This window comes from Trachurus japonicus, chromosome 6 (assembly GCF_045865225.1).
Source record: "Trachurus japonicus isolate A0001 chromosome 6, Traja_1.0".
Classification (NCBI taxonomy): domain Eukaryota; kingdom Metazoa; phylum Chordata; class Actinopteri; order Carangiformes; family Carangidae; genus Trachurus; species Trachurus japonicus.
Genome location: NC_140912.1, coordinates 34,129,552 through 34,154,551, shown reverse-complemented (window position 1 = coordinate 34,154,551; position 25,000 = coordinate 34,129,552). Strand labels below are relative to the sequence as shown.

The 25,000-nt window shown below is 42.4% G+C and overlaps 2 protein-coding genes across 2 annotated transcripts in view; both read left to right on the top strand.

The window, feature by feature from the left end:
* The window catches only part of LOC146986534 (uncharacterized), a 1,046,957-nt gene that overhangs the window by 756,885 nt on the left and 265,072 nt on the right, over positions 1 to 25,000 (top strand). The window lies entirely within an intron of this gene.
* Positions 10,265 to 12,958, top strand: LOC146986538 (protein NLRC3-like). Its single transcript, XM_085780378.1, has 2 exons — positions 10,265 to 11,697; positions 12,754 to 12,958. Exons 1-2 carry the CDS (start codon positions 10,271 to 10,273, stop codon positions 12,956 to 12,958), a joined length of 1,632 nt encoding a protein of 543 aa, XP_085636504.1. The 5' UTR covers positions 10,265 to 10,270.

Below are 25,000 nucleotides of genomic sequence, written 5' to 3'. Positions count from 1 at the left end.
AGGGAGGAGAGAGAGGAAGAGGGGTGAGGAGAGAGAGAGAAGGGGGGAAGAGAGAGGGGGAGACAGGGAGAGACCTAGAGGGAGGGAGGAAGATAGAGGGGGAGAGAGAAGAGAGCGGGAGGGAGGGAAGGAAGGGCAGAGAGAAAGAGGGAGAGAAGAGGGAGGGAGGGGAGAGACTTAGGGGGAGGGGGCAGAGAGAAAGAGGGAGAGGATAGAGGAAGTGGGGGAGGAGAGAGAGAGAAGGGGGAGAAAGAGAGCGTAGAGAGAGAGGGAGACAGGGAGAGACTTAGATGGAGGGAGGAAGAGAAAGAGAAAGGAGAGAGAGGGGAGGAGGGAAGGGGGGAGAGAGAGAGAGAGAGAAGGGGGGAGGGAGGAAGCGAGAGGGGGAGGAGAGAAGAGAGACCTTTGACCTTTAACTTTCCCTTTAATTCATCAAATACTTCACCTCCATAAAAGCAGAAGCATCAAATCAGCCACATACAGATCAACAGCAGCAACATGAACAAACATTCAGTGTTTCAGAGACTGAGGAGCAGAGACTGGTCGACTACACAACATAAAACACCCCACACACACACACACACACACACACACACACACACACACACACACACACACTAATGCTGCGTTCAAGACAACTCGGAAGTCGGAAAAAAACGAGCTCCGAGTTGTAAAAAAAGAATTGAACGGCGTCGAACTCGGAAATTACAGGTCGGGAACTCGGGTATCATATCAGAGCTCCGACTTTCCGACTTGACGTCACGACAACATCAAAACATGGCGGCCCTCGTCTTAAACGGTTAGAATTTAGACATTTTAAGTTATTTGTTGAGGTTTTAATGCATATTTTTGTGTATTATTGCAGTAGCCTCTATGAAATACGTTTATATTAAGCTGTGATTGTTGTATAGTGTGAAATTGCAGTCTGGAAATAACGTTAAACTGTTATCGAGGCTGTAACATTATATGTGCACTCATCTGCGGCGTCTCCTCTCCTCCAAAATAAACATCATTTACTGCTGCATTTATTTTTCGTATTCAGCGATGAGCCACAATAATACGCCAAACTTCCTTCAGGTATCCATGTTTCTTTTCTTCCGAGTTCCTGCAGCGTGAACGCAATGATGTCGGAAGTCGGACATTTCCAAGTTGGGAATCCCGACCTCCGAGTTGTTTTGAACGCAGCATATAACTCCTCCAGGTCAGAGACCGTTCTGTAATACGTGAACTGCACCTTTAGCCGAGTGGTGACTGAACCCCTGAACATGAATGAGGCATCAGTCGACCCCAGACCTTCCATCCTGTTTCTGCTGCTCAGCCTGATGCTCGTTGCTGCTGCTGCTTCACCTATGAGGGAGGTGACCACGGAGACCAGGACCAGAACCAGGACCAGGACCAGGACCAGGACCAGAACCAGGACCAGGACCAGGACCAGGACCAGGACCAGAACCAGGACCAGGACCTGGACCAGGACCAGGACCAGGACCAGGACCAGAACCAGGACCAGGACCAGGACCAGGACCAGGACCAAGACCAGGACCAGGACCAGGTCCAGGACCAGGACCAGGACCAAGACCAGGACCAGGACCAGGTCCAGGACAAAGACCAGGACCAGAACCAGAACCAGAACCAAAACCAGGACTCAAAAACTGGTTTTGACAACAGAGTTGATCTGTTGGTCCAGTTTAAAATCACTGTTTCAGCTTTACTCAAGATTAGAAACTCCTCCTCCTCCTCCTCCTCATCCTCCTCCTCTTCCTCCTCCTCCTCCTCCTCCTCCTCCTCCTCCTCCTCCTCCTCCTCTGAACACATCAGGTCCACTGTAGCAAGTAGCCGTCCTGAACCAATCAGAGAGAGAGATGAAAATAATGCTGATAATGTGATTGGCCACCAGTGACACGCCCACTTGTTACACATGATAATTTATTTTTTCTAATCCCAGAGTCAGAGATGAACTCAGCACAATCAGCTTCTGTTCCCCACAGAAAAACACCTGTAAGATGTGTGTGTGTGTGTGTGTGTGTGTGTGTGTGTGTGTGTGTGTGTGTGTGTGTGTGTGTGTGTGTGTGTGTGTTCTTGTATTTACTACATTGTGAGGACCGTTGAGAGTTTTTAACCAACAGAGTGAGGACATTTAGGGGAAGTGAGGACATTTTGGCCGGTCCTCACTTTTTCCAAGGGCTGTTTGAGGGTTAAGACTTTAGGTTATAATTACGTTTAAATTAGGTTCAGAGTAATGGTTAAGGTTAGGGTAAGGAGCTAGGGAACACATTATGTCAATGAGTGCATTTCTAAAAGGAGTTCATCATGATTCTCCTTGTATCCTCCTGGTTTCTGTGTGGACTTACATTTAGTTGTGGTTGTGTTTTCCATATATGGTCGTGTTGCCAGACCGGGGCGAGTTAAGTTACAACACTGAGACACAAATTAGTTGATGACAACATGTGTGATGAATAAGACAGAGAACAGACTGAGCTGTAACTTGTAGTGGAGTGTCTTTAAATCTCTCAGCAGCTCTTCTACCACAGCTGGATCTCAGCTAACTGTTTATTCATGGTGTCAGAGTTCACCTGTCCATACAGGTGTAATACCAGGAGTTACCCAGCAGGTGGCGCCACTCTACTGTAGAAAGTCACTTCCTCATTATAATTTATTGTTCAATTTTGTTTAAAGTCCATGAGATGAACTTTAAACTGAGTAATAAATGATTGTAACTGCAGAGCAGAGAGAGGAGGTAAAACTGTTCAGACGCCACGAGTGAACGGAGCAGAAGGAGAGAAACTGAAGTCTGAGGCGGGTGAGTGTGAAAACAACTTTATTTTATTTTTATTTTTTTTATTGTTGTTGTTGTTGTTGTGTCAGAGTGTGAGAGTCAGTGTGTCTGTGTGGACTGTGGAGGGAAGAAGAGTCAGACGTAGTCCGTACATACGTCAGCACATTGTCTCAGATTCACCTCCACACAACTTCTTCAAACTCAGAACAAACATCAAAGGTCAAAGGTCACGGTGACTGGATGAACATGGATTTAATGTCAAAGTCATAAATATATACACGTAGATGTCGCATTCAGGCTTGTCAACATGTCAACACGGCCGCCATTTTGGGTCAGGGGTTTCTGACCATAGACATAAATGTCTGACAAGCAGCCAGACCCTTGTAGAACAAATTTCAGTGTATGTACGCATGTGGGTGTTTGTCTGAGTATGTAAAATGTATGTATGATAAATATAAAATATCATTCTGTTGTATCATAAATGTATGTGTGACATTGATAATAAACCAAAGGTCTTGAAAATCAGTTGAATATTCAGTGAGTTATGGTGATTTAAATGGTTAATAGACCTCTGCCTCTGTTGACTAATGCAGTAAGTAGACACGGCTTCCCCCTGCCCAAGATGGCGGCCGCATTGACATATCGTTCCAATGGACAGCAGCGTCAGAGGCTTCTACGTGTTTATATCTATGGTCAAAGTCCTATGAGTGGTGGAGGTCAACAACTGGATCAGACAAGGACGTGATTATAGTTTGTCCTCGGTGCATTTGGGTGTGTCTTGATTCTCTCTGTGTGTGTGTGTGTGTGTGTGTGTGTGTGTGTGTGTGTGTGTGTGTGTGTGTGTGTGTGTGTGTGTGTGTGTGTGTGTGTGTGTTACTGGTTTCCCTCTCAGACTGACTGAAGTCCTGAAGATGAGTGTTAATGTGGAGGAACAGGAGGACAGATCAAAGTCTCTGGAGAGTGACCGGTCCAAACATGAACCTCCAGACTCACAGTAAGAGACCAGATAAAAACCTGAAGTGTGTGTGACATCACAGAAGAGGAAATGTGTGACTTCCTGGTTTGTGTGTGTGAGTGTCCAGTGAAGAAAAACATGTTTGTGTTTGCAGAGGTCAGAACCACAGACTGAGAGCAGAGTCTCCAGGATCCATCTGTCTGTCCATGAAGAGTGACTGGTCCATGGGAAATCGTCCAGAATTCTGTCTTGGACCTGGACCTCCAGAGTCACAGTAAGGCCGCGTTCAGACTGCAGGCAAATCTGATTCAAATCTGATTCCTTCTCATATCCGATTTTTAGGGCTGACTGTCCACACTGTTTTTAGCAAGTGTCCAAATCGCATTTGGCTCTGTTCAGACTGGGCCACATTATTGACCCATCTGACAGGTTGCTGTAGCAACGACGTCGGAGCGGAGGCTACGCCGTATGTGACAGGCGATGCCTCGCGGATGCGGCGGCTGCAACCTCCGGGCAGATCAGCTGCAGCACAGTGATCTGCCCGGTGCTGCAGCCGCACTACGCCACTAGTTTCAGCCTCAGCCCGCCTGGTGTGTGTGTACGTTGTACCAGAGACTGGTGTGTGCGTGTGTGTCTGTGTGTGCAGCCACAGAGACGGGAAACTCCAGCACCCCAGAGCTGGGAGCATGACGTCACCGTCACTCCTGTCACCGACAACACGGTAGTTTGCATAAAAGAAAAGTAACAAGAAGGAAACTGATATTTAACTGGAGCTCAAGGGACCTGTAACACAGTGACAGCGCCGCGGAGAGTGACGTCACGGACAGTCAAAACGATCTGAGTGTTTGGAGCTGTTCAGACTGAGACGCATCTGTCCAAATGCGATCTGAATCTACCTCCCGGAGGTGGTTTAGATCCGTTTTGCAAAAATCGGATTTCATGTGATTTGGGACTGTTCAGACTTAAAAAGAGCCATCCAGTTCCAATCTGGATGGGCTAAAAATCGGATTTTTGCTGGCAGTCTGAACGCGGCCTAAGAGACCAGATACAGACCTGTGTGCAGGGTTTAGTTTGGTTTGGAGGGTTACTTTAAATATGTAATCCAGTATAATTACAAATTAAAATAATGTAATCAGTAACTCTAAATTACACACTACTAACTCTAAGTATCACACGATTTAAGTAATATACTGGACTACTTTTTAGTTACTTTTGGATTACTTCATTACCAAATATGCAAATTAAAGGGATAGTTCAACATTTTGGCAAATTGGCCCATTGCCATAATCCCTATATAGTCCAGTCATTTTATGAGAAAAGGTTAAACAAATTGCAACAGAAGCAAACTCATCTGATTTTGTATCCTCAGCATGTCCTGAATGAGGGAAAAAAAGCCCCGAAGAATCCCATTAGGGGAAAGTTTTGAACAACACCCTAACATAAAAGTGTTAGGGTGCCTGAGTGAGAGAGGTTGAACAGCAATAAACAATAGACGATATCATTGTTTATTGCTGTTCAACCTCTCTCACTCAGGCACTTGAGTATTTGCAAGTTGCTTTTAGTGTCATCCAGTCGCGTTTAGATTATCTTAAATTGGTTTTAAACACAGATAAAACAAAGATCATGGTGTTCTCTCTTGCAAAGGTGCTACCACAGAATATTACAAATATCTTAACAAACAAAGGAAAACCTATAGAGCGGGTCTTGAACTATAAGTATCTGGGCTTTACCTTAGACCAGGAGCTCTCATTTAAAGCCCACTTAAACAAGCTGGTCACTAATCTTAGGGTGAAACTTGGGTTTTTGTTCAGAAATAGAACCTGTTTCTCCCTCAAGGTTAGAAGAAAATTAGTGACAACAACCTTCTTGCCTATTCTTGACTACGGTGATGTACTTTATTTGAACGTGTCATCTAAATGTCTCCAGCCTCTAGACACTGTTTTTCATACGCATTGAGATTTGTCACAGGGTGTAGTCGTCTCACCCATCATTGTGAGTTGTACTCAAAATCAAATCTGCCCCCCCTTAGTGCACGCAGATATGTACATTGGTTGACCTTAATTTATAAGGCTCTTTTAGGCTTGATGCCTTCGTATTTGTGCATATTACTGCAAGAAACAAGCAGTAGTTATGTTTTGCGCTCTTGTTCAACCCTTGTTTTATCTGTTCCCCGGGTAAGGACTGAATTTGGGAAAAGAGCATTCAGCTCCGCCGCCCCTTCGGCATGGAACACTTTACAGAAAGAGCTGAAACTCGCTAAACTAATCCACTTGGAGCCTTTCGCTCTATTTTGAAAGATAGGCAGCAGAAATTCACCCAGCAGTGCCTGTGCTTCAAATCTTAAATTATTTATTTTGTTGTTCCAATTGTTGTATCTGAAATTGTAAAACTCTGTATATTTTCTAATTGTTATTCTTTGCATTTCTGTGTTGACATGTATTGCTGCTGTACCGCGTGCTGCTGACCATTTTTGGCCAGGTCACCCTTGCGAAAGAGATCCTGATCTCAATGGGCTTTTATCTGGTTAAATAAAGGTTAAATAAAAATAAATAAATATCCCATTTATATGCATATAAAAAAAAATTCATGTGAATAGGGTAAAATTTTTAACTTTTAGATATCTCCATGAAAATTACTGAGTTGATTACTGACATTAAGACAAACAAAAAATGTATTGCAAGTTTTTTGAAATTCTTTGATAACATGAGCAAATTTGCATACATTTGCTTAAATTCCACCGTTTTGATGGCACATGTATATGAAGTTGCTGTGGTGGTACCGGCATGAAAACTGGAATGAGTTGACTCCGTCGGTCAACCGACAAGAAACCACTTTAAATTTCAAGATGACTGCAATTTTTCAAGACAGCCACATCCTTAGTAGAGCAGGTATGACATGCTCCGTCTCTATTAATGCTCATGGGCCTAAATTGGTTCCATTCCTTAAGTTTTTTAACTGTAATATCATATTACAGTTAAAAAATGTCTTGTTCAATCTTGTTAAAGCAGAACTATGCAAGTCGACCGGAAATAGCTCGCTCCTTCGTTGGTTTATCTTTTTTTCCCTCTCCGGGGCTCCCCCACAGTTCTGGGAGGCACATGTCACTGTCGTAAAAAAAAAAATCGCCGCCACCACCTCCTCCACCCCCTCCACCCCCTCCCTACACGTGCTTGTGTTTACTGCTGAAGGTAGAGAGCGGTGTTTGCTAAGCCCTGCTAACACGGAGCTAACGCTAACACGGAGCTAATGCTAACACGGAGCTAATGCTAACACGGCGCTAACGCTAATACGGCGCTAACGCTAATACGGCCACACACAGACAAAGACACAAAGTCACAGACATACACACACATGAATAAAGGTTCCAAAACGCGAAGGCGTGTGTGTGTCATGGTGTATTACATTATCTTATAAAAGATCCATGGTGTGTGTGTGTCCGTGTTAGCATTTAGCTCCGTGTTAGCCACAAGCCGAACTTATAAACATTTCATGTTTCCATGGTTTCCTCCGACTTTCCGAACTCAAACCAATCACGATGCATGACATGCATGACGTCATCTGCGTTCTTATCTCGTACTGCCGTAAGGCAGTTTCTCGCGATAGTTCTATCCATTGATGAGATTTGGGACACCGAGGCGGAGGACTGATCTTGCAAGTGCGGTTTTCAGCCAGTGGGGGGGTGGGCGCATTGGCCTAGACCCCATTCACCTCATAATAGGTCACTCAACCATCACAGTGTCTCTGAGCCACAATAATTACAGCCCAAATCCTGCATAGTTCTGCTTTAACATATTATATGTTAACAAGATTGAACAAGACATTTTCACCTGCTCTACTCAATGTTTAGATCAGGTGCTGTATGTATGCAAATTAGCCATACGTGATTGGATTATGCACTTTTGGCTCATGTCATACCTGCTCTACTAAGGATGTGGTTGTTGACCGATGGAGTCAACTCATTCCAAATGTGTCTGTGCAAATGCCTGTGCTCTAATAGCCGCCGGGGTCCGAGCTCATTTGGCATAATAAACGCCGGTTCAATTAAACGCCCGGGTGATTAAGTGTTTACCATAGTTTTATTTTATTTATTTATTTATTTATTAGTCTTGCACAGAAAAAAATAGTTTTTTTTAACAGCGATTTCTACCTCTGTCAGTCAGCCCCTCCTCCTGCTCTCTCTCTCGCATGCAGGCGGGACAGGTCGCGCTGGACTACTAATAGACAAAGACAAATAGATAAATGCGCTAATGTACAGTGTTGAAATGACCGCGATCTGCTCAGAGCTACGCTACGGAGGCTCATGGGATTTCTTGGTTTCCCTCATCAAACTCATCAATACACAATCCAACAACTCCACAACGCTCTGGTGGAAGTTGTGAGCTGCAAGTTGTGAGCTGCACATTCACCACGCTATGAGATAATAACAGAATGTTACCAGACAGAGTTGTTGTAGAGGAAAATACAGAGACTGCTTGATGAAAAACTGCCCGTGAAGGCAACACGCATCAGCGGTTTTGCATGAATTTACCTCTAAAACAAAAAGGGACATGCTCAGTTCATACTGACATTTAAGGTGGACTGATTGATTTCCAAATGTATTGGGTAACATCCTAACTTACAATTAACAATGATTGATTTAACAATTGATCAGTGAACTGATAAGTGATCAATGTGATGTGAATAAAAACATGTTTGTGTTTGCAGAGGTCAGAACCACAGACTGAGAGCAGAGTCTCCAGGATCCATCTGTCTGTCCATGAAGAGTGACCGGTCCATGGGACAACCTATTGAGTTCAGACCTGGACCCAGTTCTGGACCTGGACCTGGACCTTCAGAGTCACGGTAAAAGACGGTTTCTACTGTAAACTGAGCTGAAGATGATTCAGTCATTAGACTCATGTGAAGGAAACAGAGAGAAACCAGGAACCAGATCCATCAGACTCTGAAGGTTCACAACAAACCTCAGGGACAGAAACATGCACACACACTCTGTCCATCAGACTGATGAAGCACAGCGTCCTCATGTTCCTGTGTCATCAGCCTCAGTCAGTGTGAACGTTGCTGCACCAACACTTTAATGATCCACACGTCTGAGCCTTTAAACTGAAGTCACAGTAGAGATTAAAGCAGCTGATACACACAGACTTTTATTTTGAAGAGTTTTCATTCAGCTCGTCTCTCTACACTTGTCTTCCTCTACTTTCTCTCTCTCTGCTCCTCTGCTTAATGAAGCCCCGCCCCCTTGAGGAGGTTAACCAATCAGAGCTCAGAAGTGGAGCTGTGACATGTTGTTGATCCAGAAATGTCTTGACAGGAGGAAGAGGAGTGGTGTCTCTGTGGACCAGCAGCTGCCCTGCTGTGGTCTCTGTCAGGATGTCCTGAAGGATCCAGTCTCCACCAGCTGTGGACACTGGTTCTGCAGACAGTGCTTCACCTCAGACTGGGACCAGTCTGGTTCTTCAGGACCCCCCTCCTGTCCCCAGTGTGGACAAAGACCCAGAACCAGAGGTGAGCTGCAGACAGCCAATCAGAGCAGCTGTGGACAAAGTGAGACTGAACATCTGTCTGCTGATGTGGTCATTTGTGAAACCAGGACCTGTTGTTTTCTCCAGAGTCATTGTTCCATCACACAGCACTGACATTTAAGATGATGATTCAAACCTTCTCTTTGTTGTCTGTAGTTTTTCTGTAGCTGATGAAAATAATCTGATCAGATTGTCAGACTCTCTGTCTTCAGTCTGACTCTGTCTCTTGTCTCTCAGCAGATCGTGGTCTGCAGGAGGTTTTAGATCAACATAAGATCAGTCTGAGGAGCAGATGTGAACGAGTGACTGAAGGAACTGAGGCAACAGGAAGTGGAACAGGAAGTGGAACCCTCCTCAACAGGATCTACACTGAGCTCTACATCACAGAGGGACAGAGTGAAGAGGTTAATACCCAACATGAGGTGAGACAGCTGGAGACAACGTCCAAGAAGAAGACCCTCCATGACACTCCAATCAAGTGCAACGACATCTTTAAAGACTTACCTGTCCAACAGAGAGAGGACGTCTCTACGGTCTCACCTGTCCAACAGAGAGAGGACGTCTCTATGGTCTCACTTGTCCAACAGAGAGAGGACGTGTATACGGTCTCACCTGTCCAACAGAGAGAGGACGACGTCTCTACGGTCTCTCACCTGTCCAACAGAGAGAGGACGTCTCTACGGTCTCACCTGTCCAACAGAGAGAGGACGTCTCTACGGTCTCACCTGTCCAACAGAGACCCATCAGAGTGGTTCTGACCAACGGCGTCGCTGGCGTTGGAAAAACCTTCTCTGTGCAGAAGTTCACTCTGGACTGGACCGAGGGCTTGGAGAACCAAGATGTCAGTCTGCTGGTTCTGCTTTCGTTCAGGGAGCTGAACCTGATCAGAGATCAGCGGTTGAGTCTTCTCAGGCTGCTCCATGTTTTCCATCCAACATTACAGAAGGTGACAGCAGAGCAGCTGGCTGTCTGTAAACTTCTCTTCATCTTTGACGGCCTGGATGAAGCCGACTGTCCATGGACTTCAACAACAGGGAGGTTGTGTCTGATGTCACACAGACGTCATCAGTCAACGTGCTGCTGACAAACCTCATCCAGGGGAATCTGCTTCCCTCGGCTCTGGTCTGGATCACCTCCAGACCTGCAGCAGCCAATCAGATCCCTCCTACATGTGTTGACAGGGTAACAGAGGTCCGAGGCTTCACTGACGCCCAGATGGAGGAGTACTTCAGGAGGAGGTCCAGTGATGAAGATCTGTCCAGAAGAATCATCTCACACATCAAGACGTCCAGGACCCTCCACATCATGTGTCAAGTCCCAGTCTTCTGCTGGATCAGTGCTACAGTTCTGGAGCACATGTTGACCACAGACCAGAGAGGAGAGCTGCCCAAGACCACAACTGACCTGTTCTCACACTTCCTGCTGGTCCAGACAAAGAGGAAGAAGAACAAGTACGGTGAAGGACATGAGACGATTCCACAGGAGCTGACGGAGGCCGACAGGGAAGTTCTTCTGAAGCTGGGGAGGCTGGCGTTTGAACAGCTGGAGGAAGGAAACATCATGTTCTACCAAGAAGACCTGGAGCAGTGTGGTCTGGATGTCACAGAGGCCTTGGTGAACTCAGGACTCTGTACTGAGATCTTCAAAAGAGAGAGTGTGATCTTCCAGAAAACAGTCTACTGCTTTGTTCATCTGAGTGTTCAGGAGTTTCTGGCTGCAGTCTACATGTTCCACTGTTTCACCAACAGGAACACACAGGTCCTCAAGAAGTTCCTGAGAGAACAAGTCAAGGAACATTATTTCAGTGACTTGTCCTTAGCAGAAAAAGACGGTGGCGGCAGTAGCAGCGGCAGCAAAGAAGAAAAAGAAGAAAACAACAAACAGAGAGAGAAACCAAAACAGAAGTCTTTGTTTAAGAAGGTTCAGAATTTTTTTGGATTCAATGCAAGCAGTCCTCCACAGATCAATAACAGTCCTCTAACCCTGGATGTCTTCCTGCAGGGAGCCATGCAGAAATCCCTCCGCAGTAGAAATGGTCACCTGGACCTGTTTGTTCGCTTCCTTCATGGCCTCTCTCTGGAGTCCAACCAGAGGCTGTTAGGAGGTCTGCTGGGTCAAACAGACAACAGTCCAAGAACAATCCAGAGAACCATCAACAACCTGAAGGAGATGAAGAGTGATAAAATCTCTCCTGACAGAAGCATCAACATCTTCCACTGTCTGACGGAGATGAAGGACCAGTCAGTTCATCAGCAGATCCAACAGTTCCTCAAGTCAGAGAACAGATCAGAGAAGAAACTCTCTGAGATCCAGTGTTCAGCTCTGGCCTACATGCTGCAGATGTCAGAGCAGGTTCTGGATGAGTTGGACCTGGAGAAGTACAACACAATACAGGAGGGACGATGGAGACTGATCCCAGCTGTGAGGAACTGCAGGAAGGCTCGGTGAGTCCAGAAATGATCAATATAATTATTGATCAGTAGTTTAGATCAGTAGTTCACATAAACACAGTTTTATTTATTCTCATTATTCTTAGTTTGACTTCATTACAGGTCAGTTGTGATTTTTGGAGGTGTAGTAAAAGCTGTGAGCTCCAACATGTCGATCTCCAGCTCGTTGTGATTGTTGCTGTTTAATCAAGAACAAGTTATTTTGTTCTTTTATGTTGACTCCTTGGTTTTATTCAAGTCTTACACCTCAGTTTATCCAGATGTTTCCAGGTGTTAGTACGACTGCTAGTGTTGTAGTCAAGACCACCTAACCCAAGTCACGACTAAGACTTTGAGGGGGTTCAGACCAAGTCCAAGTCCGAAAGTAAACCATTGTGAGACCATTTCCAAGACCATCACTGTATTCCCATACACCAGTCCTCATAATAATCATGTGTCTTGATATTTACATTATTCTCCTCAGCTACAAAGAAAAGATGATTTGATCTAAAATCTAAACCATATTTAATGTGAACAAAGTTTGGATTGAACAGAAGAACACAGCACAGAACCTGCTGAAGTCTCCTCCCACTGTTTACACTGGTGACACCAAGTTGTTACCATGGTTACACAAATAGATGCTTTTGTAGAACAATTTTCATTAAGTTGTAAAATTACATCACCATGAACCAAAGTGAGTCTCCTCTCCTCTCCTCTCCTCTCCTCTCCTCTCCTCTCCTCTCCTCTCCTCTCTCCTCCTCTCCCTCCTCTCTTCTCCTCTCCTCTCCTCTGCCTTCACCCCGTCTTTGATCCCTCAGAGCGTTTGGAGCCCAGTGTGGCCTGAGTATCCTTCCTGAGTACTCTATTATAGTTTTTCTCAGTTTCTCAGTTTAGCACTTCTAGTAAAAAATTAAAATATAAACAAGAATCAGATTACAACTACAAAAGTGCATACAGTATCTACTGTACAATTATTCATCTACAGCAGCATGTCGATGTGCTGGGTCAGGACATCTCTTAGTTCGTAGCTCCGCCTCCACCTGACACATTTGATATTTTCTCTCTTCACAGACTTGTTCATTGTGGACTCTCAGAGAGTCACTGTGAAGTCGTGGCCTCAGCTCTGAAGTCCAACCCCTCCCACCTGACAGAACTGGACCTGAGTAACAAATACGGCGGGAGCGACTCGAATAGAAACGACCTGAGTGATTCATCAGTGAAGGTTGTGTGTGCTGGACTTGAGAGTCCAAACTGTCGACTGGAGACTCTGAGGTGAGTTCACTGACTGGACCTGTTGGACTTTTGTCTGTGTTCAGTTCAAATGTGTGAAGTTCAGGGTCAGAGGTCACTCAGAGGTCAGTGTGGTGGTGGTGATGATGATGATGATGATGATGATGATGATGATGATGATGATGATGATGAGCTGCTCTCAGATGAAGCTGCTAACAGAACAGCTGGATCAGTCACTGTAGCTGAAGCTGAGCAGATGTGATGTAGATCTGAGGCTGGAGAAGCTGCTGTGTGTGTGTGTGTGTGTGTGTGTGTGTGTGTGTGTGTGTGTGTGTGTGTGTGTGTGTGTGTGTGTGTGTGTGTAAAAAGGTCAGTAGGTTACAACTTGCTAACTGCTTGAAACAACAGCTGAGTGGCTGAATGAAACTAATCCGTCACACTAATTGATTTAAATTGTCTTCTGTTGCTGATGCACGGCCTTGATAAACTTGGTTATTCATTTTATTCTAGTTGAGGATGTGGATGATCATGAGGGAGGGAGTAGTGGAGCAACAGATCAGTGTTTTTTTTTTTTTTTTAAATAAATTTTTCATTTTGTTTTATTTCATTACAATTCCATTTATCCATTCCCCTTGACCCCACCCTTTTCCCGGGGGTAACATTAGATTAATAATAATTGTTATTATTATCAACAGTACATAGCAGACATATTCATAAGACAGAGAAAAAACAAAACAAAATAAAAAAACAACACACAAGCCCATCAAAACAACACTTTGACTTTCTAGGTTGTGTACAGCTTCTACCTTTGCCTTTTGGGCACGAGCACTGGAAACAGATCAGTGTTGATCCTTGATCGCTCTCCACGGATCGGCACGCAAGTGTTCCACAGGTCGTTGATGAAAAGAAAGTTGTGAAGGTTGCGCAAAAAAAAAAAAGCTCTGCTCGTATAGGCAGCTTTATGTCGCGCACAACAACAAACAATAACAACCAATCAACCAGAATCAAAAAAACAAAAACTGTGACTGAGCAGGACTGTGATGGTGATTGGCTTACAGACCTTTGCTTGTGTCGTTTTCCTCCCTAACACACAGTAGCTCCAGTATTTTCTTTTCACTTCTATAGGAGTGTATGTTACAAAAAAAACTGATTTACAACTGGTTGTTTATTTACCTGCTGTTCTGTACTGATTTCTATCAACCAGTCAGTGGATACAGATTGTTGCAAAGCGTTTCCCTCCTCCTGTGATTTTAGTTATGATGGGAAAATATGAACGACGTCGGGGCGGTGCGTGGCGCAGTGGTTAAGGTGGCCGCCCCATGTAGAGGCTACAGTCCTCAACGCAGGCGTCCCCGGTTCAAATCCCGCGTCCAGTCATGCAACTACTAACCACACACACAGTTTATCATCCTCTTTCTGTGTGTGTGTGTGTGTGTGTGTGTGTGTGTGTGTGTGTCTTTGATCCAGTTCAGTCCTGAATCAGAGAGTTGTAGTCAGTGTTTAGTCCAACAGGTATTGATCAGATATTTGATTGTATACTGACAGGACTGATCTGAGGTCAGCAGCAGCTGATGAATCTGTGCTGACATGTGGATGATGTGTGTAGAAGGCCACATGATGATGATCCACAACAACACAAGGAAAAAGTCCCTCTACTCATTTACACACTGATCATTGATCAGGACACATCTGATCAATCATCAATCATTTCATCTTCTTCTTTTATTCTTCATTCAGATTGGAGCGCTGCAGTTTGTCAAAGATCAGCTGTTCTTCTCTGGTCTCAGCTCTGAAGTCCTAACCCCTCCCACCTGAGACACCTGGACCTGACCAGCAACTGGAACCTGCAGGATTCAGGAGTGAAGGGTCTGAGTGGTTTTCTGGAGAGTCCAGACTGTAGACTGGAGACTCTGAGGTCAGACTCTGTTTTATTTCTGTGCTCAGATGAATGTGATGTGAAAGTTGTGTTGATACTGAGCTGCAGACATGAGGCTGATATTCTACTGATCCACACTGAGGCTGTAGGACAGGGTAGGCAGGCGCTCACAGACCAAGACCAGGGCTGTGGGGGGTCGGCACCTCAGGCAGCTCATCACACAACAACCTCACAACAAACACATTCATGCACAATGGTTCACACAGATCCAAGTCTTAAACATGTGCAACACCTTTTACCCACAATCCATGCCGTCCTGACATCAGCTGTTATTAACACACAACTCAGATCAATAACAGGATCACATGTTGGAGCACCGCTCACATCACACAACAAACCTTTAACACAATCCACACTCAGACCTGAGACTGAAGGCAAGCCAGCCCACACGTTGTTTTAAGGTGCGCGGATATACGGCACATTACCGCAAGAGCGAGAAAGTGCCCGTAAAATGAAAAAAGCAATGACCCCGAAACGTCTGATGTGGCATTTCAAAATAAAAGCCGGCCTTTCAAAATAAAAGCCTTGAACACTGCATTAATTAAAAAAACCTGCTAGTTATTACTGTACCATTCCACTTCAGACTGATAGTACTCGACCTGAAGATGACATCCAGAAAAAATCAGACCAATCTGATGTGGAAATTTCAGAATAAAAGCCCTCTGAACTTTGATATTTTGAAGTATTTGTGTACATTTACAGTATCATTAAAAAGAAAACTGCTAGTTATTTACTGTTACCATTCCACTTCAGACTGATAGTACACGACCTGAAGATGATACCCAGAAAAAATCAGACCAATCTGATGTGGAATTTCAGGAATAAAAGCCCTCTAAACTTTAATATTTTAAAATATTTTGTGTACATTTACAGTATCATTAAAAGAAAACTGCTAGTTATTACTGTACCATTCCACTTCAGACTGAAAGTACTCGACCTGAAGATGACATCCAGAAAAAATCAGACCAATCTGATGTGGAAATTCAGAATAAAAGCCCTCTGAACTTTGATATTTTGAAGTATTTGTGTACATTTACAGTATCATTAAAAGAAAACTGCTAGTTATTACTGTACCATTCCACTTCAGACTGAGGCCCCGTCCATACGAACCCGGGTATTTTTGAAACCGTGTGTTTCTCTACACGGTTTGGCCTTTCGTCCACACGTAACCGCAGAACTGGGCTCCTGAAACCGGAGTTTTTTGTAACCGGAGTCCAGGGTGAACTTTTTCGAAAACTCCGGTTTCAGCTTCACGTGTGGACAGGAAAACGGACATTTTTCAGAAATCCCTGCCCTCCCTAGTTACTGTTGCTAGCACGTCAAGTTCTCGACGCTGACCATGCGCTGACCACTCAGACGCTCTGTGAATATCAATAATCACCTAAACATGCGGACACTAATACAAAACCGCGTGGTCACCATATGTGGTTACATGCTGCTATTCCGACATGCCGCTATTTCGACATTGACTTCTAATTTTATTTTTCAAGCGTCCCACTATTCCGAGATTCTTTTTTTTCATTGTCGGAGTAGGGGCACTTTACTATTTTTCAAACATTCCGCTTTTCCGACATTGATTGATTAGGCTACGTTATAGTCAGACCTGTCCTGATTTTTTTTTCTTCATCTGAGACACTGTTTCTCATACACAAATACATAGGCCTATAAGAGAGAAGAAAAAACAAACCCTCCAAGTTTAAAAACACACCGGCAGCAGCACCCCTGATCTGCAGCTACTGAGACTGTTATTATTCTGTCACTGAAGTCAGCTGAAGAGAGAATAACTTTGTTTGTCGCTCCACAGAGCGCACATGGCTAATTATCTGCACGTGCTGACCATATATGGTTGTGTCTACGCATGGTGGTGTTGTTGAGGTGTGTTGTTCACGTGCACAACTGCTCACCATTCTTGTATCCAGTTTGATTTATCAAAGAGAAATTGCGGAGAGTTGTGCATGCACAGTTTGATAGATCTGAAAAAGGTTGTAAATATTTTGGATGTCTTTTCTCCGTAGGCCTAAGCAAAACATTTAGTAGCAGCAGTTTTACACTGCTTACTTAAAGTTTTGATAAATGAGGCCCCAGGCCCTGTGCCCAGAGCCCAGACGCTCACAGACGCAGCTCTCCGCTGTCCGTGGTGCTGAAGGTGACAGGTTAACTTGACAAACAAACTGCAGCATAGTTCTGTTTGTTTATCATGTGTGTTAGTTTTGTTTGCGACTTGATAGTTGAGTTGTTGAAATTAAGAACATCCACTCCCTCATCAAACCGGTGACAGGCATGCTGAAAGAAAAGAGAGAGAGACGCGCCTGGGTATCGCAGCTGTAAAAAAAAAAAAAAAAAATCGGAATAGCGGTATCAAAAAGTGTCGGACTACCGGCATGTCTAGATAGAGGGATGTCGTCTAAGAGCGGGATGTCTAAATAGAGACATGTCGGAATAGCGGGCGGGACCCCACCATGCTGATATGGCTAAACTAGGCTTTTATCAAATTGTAAATTGCGGTCACTTCCCACGTTGTTGCTTCCTTCCGTCCTGTACATTTGTTTTAAATGAAGCCTTACAGAATCAATCAGTGGATCGCTGGATTATCGTAACGATGTGTGTATTTGTGTATTTTCGTATCTGTCATAAACAAGAGATTACGGGCGGGGTGTGTTAGTAGCGCGGACTCGCGGTGCCGGTCAGTTTGAGCTGTTTGAGCCTCCACTCTCTCTGTAGCCTACAAGTTATAGCTGCTTTCCTGTTAGGAGTGATATCACCACCTACTGCTTTGGAATGCACATGAAGACGGATTTGCGGTTTCATGTGGACGGAGTTATTTTTTATCACACCGGTGGTGTGGACGCAAATTTTTTTTTAACCGGGGTCCAGAAAAGTTCGGTTTCAAAAATACCCGTGTTCGTGTAGACTAGGCCTGATAATACTCGACCTGAAGATGACATCCAGCAAAAATCTGACCAATCTGATGTGGAATTTCAGAATAAAAGCCCTCTGAACTTTAATATTTTTAAGTGATTTGTGTACATTTACAGTATCATTTAAATTCCACATCAGATCGCCCTGATTTTTTTTCTGGGTGTCATCCTGAGGTCGAGTACTATCAATCTGAAGTTGAATGGTACAGTAATAACTAGCAGATTTTTTTTGTTTTTTTTTAAATGATACTGTAAATGTACACAAAAATATCAAAGTTCAGAGGGCTTTTATTCTGAAATTCAACATCAGATTGGTCTGATTTTTTCTGGGTATCATCTTCAGGTCGTGTACTATCAGTCTGAAGTGGAATGGTACAGTAATAACTAGCAGTTTAAAAAAAAAGATACTGTAAATGTACACAAAATACTTAAAAATATGCAAGTTCAGAGGGCTTTTATTCTCAAATTCCACATCAGATTGCTCTGATTTTTTCTGGGTGTCATCTTCAGGTCGAGTACTATCAGTCTGAAGTGGAATGGTACAGTAATAACCACCAGTTTTTAAGAATTTATACTGTAAATGTACACAAAATATTTCAAAATATTAAAGTTTTAGAAGGCTTTTATTTTGAAATTCCACATCAGATTGCTCTGATTTTTTGCTGGGTGTCATCCTCAGGTCGAGTACTATCAGTCTGAAGTGGAATGGTACAGTAATAACTTGCAAGTTTTTTTTTTAATTTATACTGTATATATACACCAAAATATCCAAGTTCAGAGGGCTTTTATTCTGAAATTCCACATCAGATTGGTCTGATTTAGTCTGGGTATCATCTTCAGGTCGAGTACTATCAGTCTGAAGTGGAATGGTACAGTAATAACTAGCAGTTTTTTTTAAATTATACTGTAAATGTACACAAAAATATTTCAAAATATTAAAGTTCAGAGGGCTTTTATTCTGAAAATTCCACATCAGATTGGTCTGATTTTTTCTGGATGTCATCTTCAGGTCGAGTACTTTCAGTCTGAAGTGGGAAATGGTACAGTAAAAAACTAGCAGTTTTTAAAAATTTATATTGTAAATGTACACAAATATTTAAAAGTATTAAAGTTTAGAGGGCTTTTATTCTGAAATTCCACATCAGATTGGTCTGATTTGTTCTGGATGTCATCTGCAGGTCGAGTACTATCAGTCTGATGTGCAATGGTACAGTAATAACTAGCAGTTTTTTTTTTAATTATACTGTAAATGTACACCAAAATATCAAAGTTAAGAGGGCTTTTATCTGAAATTCCACATCAGATTGGTCTGATTTTGTCTGGGTGTCATCTTCAGGGCCAGTACTATCAGTCTGAAGTTGAATGGTACAGTAATAACTAGCAGTTTTTAACAAATGATACTGTAAATGTACACAAAATACTTCAAAATATGCAAGTTCAGAGGGCTTTTATTCTGAAATTCCACTTCAGATTGGTCCTGATTTTTTCTGGATGTCATCTTCCGGTCGAGTACTATCAGTCTGAAGTGGAATGGTACAGTAATAACTAGCAGTTTTTAAAAAATTAGACTGTAAATATAACACAAAATACTTCAAAATATTAAAGTTAGGGGCTTTTATTCTGATATTCCACATCAGATTGGTCCGATTTTTTTCTGGATGTCATCTTCAGGTCGAGTACTTTCAGTCTGAAGTGGAAATGGTACAGTAATAACTAGCAGTTTTCTTTTAATGATACTGAAAAATGTACACAAATACTTCAAAATATCAAAAGTTAGGGGGCTTTTATTCTGGAAATTCTAGATCAGATTGGTCTGATTTTTTCTGGGTGTCATCCTGAGGTCGAGTACTATCATTCTGAAGTGGAATGGTACAGTAATAACTAGCAGTTTTTAAACAAATGATACTGTAAATGTACACAAAAATATGCAAGTTCAGAGGGCTTTTATTCTGAAATTCACATCAGGTTGGTCTGATTTTTTCTGGGTATCATCTTCAGGTCGAGTACAATCAGTCTGAATTGGAATGGTACAGTAATAACTAGCAGTTTTTCTTAAAATAATACTGTAAATGTACACAAATGCAGTGTTAAAGGCTTTTATTTTGAAAGGCCGGCTCTTATTTTGAAATGCAACATCAGACGTTTCGGGGGCGTTGCTTTCATTTTACGGGCACTTTCTCGCTCTTGCCGTAATGTGCCGTATATGCGCGCACCTTAAAACAAAGTGTGGGCTGGCTTGACTTCAGTGACCTGAGCAACAAGGATGTTAACTGTACACAACAAGCTGTTATTACAAGGTTTACAACAGAGAAGACACACAACCTGGGCTGTGTGTGTGTGTGTGTGTGTGTGTGTGTGTATCTAAGAGAGTCAGAGAGAGAGTAGGTTAAAACTTGCTAACTGTTAGCCACCGTAGCTCAGGCGTTGGTCTCCCGTCTGTGGTGGCCCTGAAGTGCAAAACACAACGGCAAATCAGACAACAACGACAAAAGAGAAAACACAACGGCAAAAGAGAAAACACAACACAAACAGAGAAAACACAACGGCAAAAGAGAAAACACAACACAAAAAGAGAAAACACAACACAAAAAGAGAAAACACAACACAAAAAGAGAAAACACAACGGCAAAAGAGAAAACACAACACAAAAAGAGAAAACACAACACAAACAGAGAAAACACAATGGCAAAAGAGAAAACACAACACAAAAAGAGAAAACACAACACAAACAGAGAAAACACAACGGCAAAAGAGAAAACACAACACAAAAAGAGAAAACACAACGGCAAAACAGAAAAACACAACACAAAAAGAGAAAACACAACGGAAAATCAGAAAACACAACGACAAATTACTAAACAACGGCAAATCAGAAAACACAAAAGCAAAAGAGAAAACACAACACAGAAAGAGAAAACACAACGACATTAACCAAACCGGAAAAGGTAGGTACCCTCGGGCTCGTTTAGGCAAAGACGGTTGGTTTAGGCGTGTGAAGGGAGTGGTTAAGGTTAGGGTAAGATGCAGGGATAGGCTCAGCCTTGCAGAGGCAGCCAATCAGAGGCAGAGTAAGGCGGGTCTTGGCGTGGCCATAGTAGGAAAAAAAGTATCGCAAGAGGGACTAGCACAGAGGCCGCTATGTATTGCCCAAAATGTTTTGCTTTTGTGTTTTCTGATTTGCCGTTGTTTAGTAATTTGTCGTTGTGTTTTCTGTTTTGTTGTTGTGTTTTCTGATTTGCCGTTGTGTTTTCTCTTTTTGTGTTGTGTTTTCTCTTTTGCCGTTGTGTTTTCTCTTTTTGTGTAGTGTTTTCTCTTTTTGTGTTGTGTTTTCTCTTTTGCCGTTGTGTTTTCTCTTTTTGTGTTGTGTTTTCTCTTTTTGTGTTGTGTTTTCTCTTTTGCCGTTGTGTTTTCTCTTTTTGTGTTGTGTTTTCTCTTTTTGTGTTGTGTTTTCTCTTTTGCAGTTGTGTTTTCTCTTTTTGTGTTGTGTTTTTTTCTTTTTGTGTTGTGTTTTCTCTTTTGCCGTTGCGTTTTCTCTTTTTGTGTTGTGTTTTCTCTTTTTGTGTTGTGTTTTCTCTTTTTGCGTTGTGTTTTCTCTTTTTGTGTTGTGTTTTCTCTTTTGCCGTTGTTGTCTGATTTGCCGTTGTGTTTTGCACTTCAGGGCCACCGTACCCGTCAGGTAAAAGCTGCTGTTGTTCTTCAGATGAAGCTCATTAAGGTGTTCACCTCTCCAGTGGAGCATCACTGCAGTTGAATTAGCTGCTAAACTGCTGGAGGCTAAACAGCCAGGGGACACGTCTGTGTGTTGACCATTCACCAAGGCAACGTGAACAGAAGTGCAGCTCAGACATGGTGCAGTTAAGTTAAGAGGCAGCGTAGCGTTGTGCCTCTTCACCTCCATGTGAACTCTCTGTGGGAACTTACTGCACATGTGCAAACAGCCACATACACACCGTACTGACAGAAGAGGCAGAGCAGCTCTGGGCCTTTGCTCTGTAATACTACACATGGCTGAGTGGTTTGTGCAGCTGCTGCCTGGACAGAAGCTAGCTCTGTTTACTGGCTTTTATTAGACCATGAAAATCACCACATTCTGACACATTGAACTTGTAGTAAAGTTATCTGAAAGTCCAAAAGAATCCAACTTTAGATGAAGTGAATTAAATCAATGCCCTGACTGCACCTCAATGGTTTTTAGTCCAGTCTCTGTTTCTCTTCATGTTTCACCTCCACTACAGAAACACAGTGATGTATCAGACAATAACTGATCTATAATCAATAGCTGCTGCTCCACCTCTTTCCTGAGGCTCTGTGGTGTTTATAGTGAAACATTCAAAGCCAACATCCCATAATAAGCAGGAGTGTTTCAGGTTTTTCTGTCTCTGAGCTTCATTCAAAACATGTGTTTCTACACGTTAGTTGTCATGGTAACAGAGTTCAGCCTCACATGTGTGTTGTGTCTTGAGCATGGTCAGTAAATCTCTGATCAATGTGGCTGCACAACATGAGTTTGTCTGGATGGAGCCACAGGTGGTGCTGACAGGTGAAGAGGCGGAGTCATGCGTCTGTGTTGAAGCAGCAGCAGCTTCTCATGAATATTAATGAAGCTGTTTTTTTCTCTATGTGGATGTTTAAAACTGCTTCCTGTTGCTTCAGCTGTTGGACTTTGATTTTCTAAACTTGTTCTTTATGAAGCTTCTTCAGCTCTGAACAGATGATGAGACACTGAACGCTGTCAACAAGGAGCTTTGTCCTCAACTCACTGCTTTTATTCTTTATTCAGATTGGACAACTGCAGGTTGTCAGAGATCAGCTGTTCTTCTCTGGTCTCAGCTCTGAAGTCCAACCCCTCCCACCTGAGAGAACTGGACCTGAGCAAGAACAACCTTCATGATTCAGGAGTGAAGCATCTGAGTGGTTTTCTGGAGAGTCCAGACTGTAGACTGGAGACTCTGAGGTCAGTTCACTGACTGTTACTGTTGTAGATCTTAGATCTTTGATCCACCACTGAACCTGATTGATCTTCACTCTAACTTGAATCATTGACTTTGATGTCATGAATGAAGGACGTTTGAAATAGTTGTTGTCTCATGTTTCCACTTGTTCTTCTCTCACACTGACAATGACTCTTCACTTTCAGCTCATTTCACTCAGTCTGAACAATAATCAATGATCTGATCACTCTGTGTGCGTGTGTGTGTGTGTGTGTGTGTGTGTGTGTGTGTGTGTGTGTGTGATCTTCATTTCATCTTCTTCTTTTATTCTTTATTCAGATTGTACAACTGCGGTTTGTCAGACATCAGCTGTTCTTCTCTGGTCTCAGCTCTGAAGTCCAACCCCTCCCACCTGAGACTCCTGCAGCTGGGTGGATACAAAAACGACCTGAGCTCTTCATCTGTGCAGCAGCTTCATGATCTTGTTGAGAGTCCAGACTTTCGACTGGAGACTCTGTTCTGAGTCTGATCTGTAGCTGTTTCCACAGCTGATGAGACTGTGGGAGTGAAATAAAGTGTAAAGTGCAGCAGGTGAACCTGTCAGGATGTGACATCATCACGCATGACATCATCTATGACATCACAGACTCAGAAAACGCTGCAGCAGCTTCAATGTGTCAATCATCAGTGATCCAGTCACAGGTAAAGGTGTTGAGTCAAACAGGAACAATGAGCTTCACCTGTCACTCAAGTACAGGAAGTACTTTTACTCCACTAACTCCTAACTAAATACTTTCACTGTGATACTGTCATTATAGAAACTTTTACTCTGCTCCTATATTGTAGTATTCACTGTGATACCTTGTAAGAAGTACTTTTACTCTGATACTGTCTACAGAAACTACTCTTATTGTTGTGCTGTAAATACAGTATGTATTTTCTACTGTGTTACTGTTAGTAGCTACTGCCACATCCACTTGTCGTGCACAACAAAACACAGCAAAAGACCAAAATACATGTTTTACAACGAATTTCTTCTTTTCGCCCTCAGTCTTATTAAACAGAAAGATGCCATTTAATTAAACTATTCAGTATTATTGATAAGTATGATTTACAAAAGAAACCCTAGCCTTTATTTTATAACTTAACACACATATGTACATAATTTCCTGTACGTTTTTTTTTCTTCTTTTTTTTTTTCAATATTTGCTCTTTCAAGACTCAACATGTAGTCATAACACATCAGAATATCATTGCAGAGCAGCTAAAACAACAACAACAACAACAACATGAAAAGATAAATATTATTTAGGTGTCAGGCTCAGTTACATTTCAAAATGAAAGTGTTTATTTTCGCAAATTACAATGAAAGGATGTTTTTTTCATGGTTTTACAGTGAATGTGTTGTCGAACAAGAGATTATCAATAAACGGAAGAACTGTCAGGTTTAGTTTTTTAATCACACGTGAAAAACTATGGAGTGATATTTGTAATTTTGTTGCTATCAATGTTGATGGTGATTTTATTTTGTTCTGGAGGAATGTACTACTGTTTGGGCCCCCTGACCTGAAAAAAAAACAAGGAAAAAGCCAATATAACTTTTATTATCAACCTTATTATTTTAATGGCAAAATTTCATATTCACAAATGTAAGTTCATTTAAAAAAAACCTTCTTTTACGGGTGAGCTCAAGCAATACATAACCTCCATCAAATTTTCAAGCAACCAGAAAGTGATTAAGACTTTCAATATGTGAAAACTTGAACATTTTTTTGTAAACTTGTAAATTCCCCCTGGCGTATAATATAGATATGCTTTATAGATTGCATTTTATTATGAAAAACTGTTTTTGTAATGTGAAACAAAGTTTTGAACAAAAAATAAATAAAAAATCACACGTGAAACGGAAATGATGTCACTGTTTATTATTATTCTGTTCGTGAAGTTTCCGGTCGGAAGAAAAGGACATCACCTTTATTATAAACTTATTCAATTTGAATGGCAAAATTTCACATACATAAATGTAAACACTCCAAAACCTCACCCAACTTCAGAAGTTTCTTGCATGAGTTCAAAGAGTACATGAAATCCCTTACACTAATTGACACTAAACAAAGCATCACATCCATAGATATTTATGAGAGATTTTTCAAAGAATAAAGAAGTAGAATAAAGCTTACACATTCTATTTCCCCTTTTTTTTTCCTTTTTCTCTTCGTCTATAGGCTACCATACCATATGTTATTTTTTCCATGATTTTATGTTTTCTAATATTGCCTAAAACAACCGGATTTGATTGTATT

Coding starts and splice junctions, on each gene's coding strand:
- LOC146986538 (XM_085780378.1), top strand. CDS start 10,271: ATGGACTTCAACAACAGGGAGGTTGTGTCTGATGTCACACAGACGTCA. Junction 11,698..12,753: donor AGGAACTGCAGGAAGGCTCG/GTGAGTCCAGAA, acceptor CTCTCTTCACAG/ACTTGTTCATTGTGGACTCT.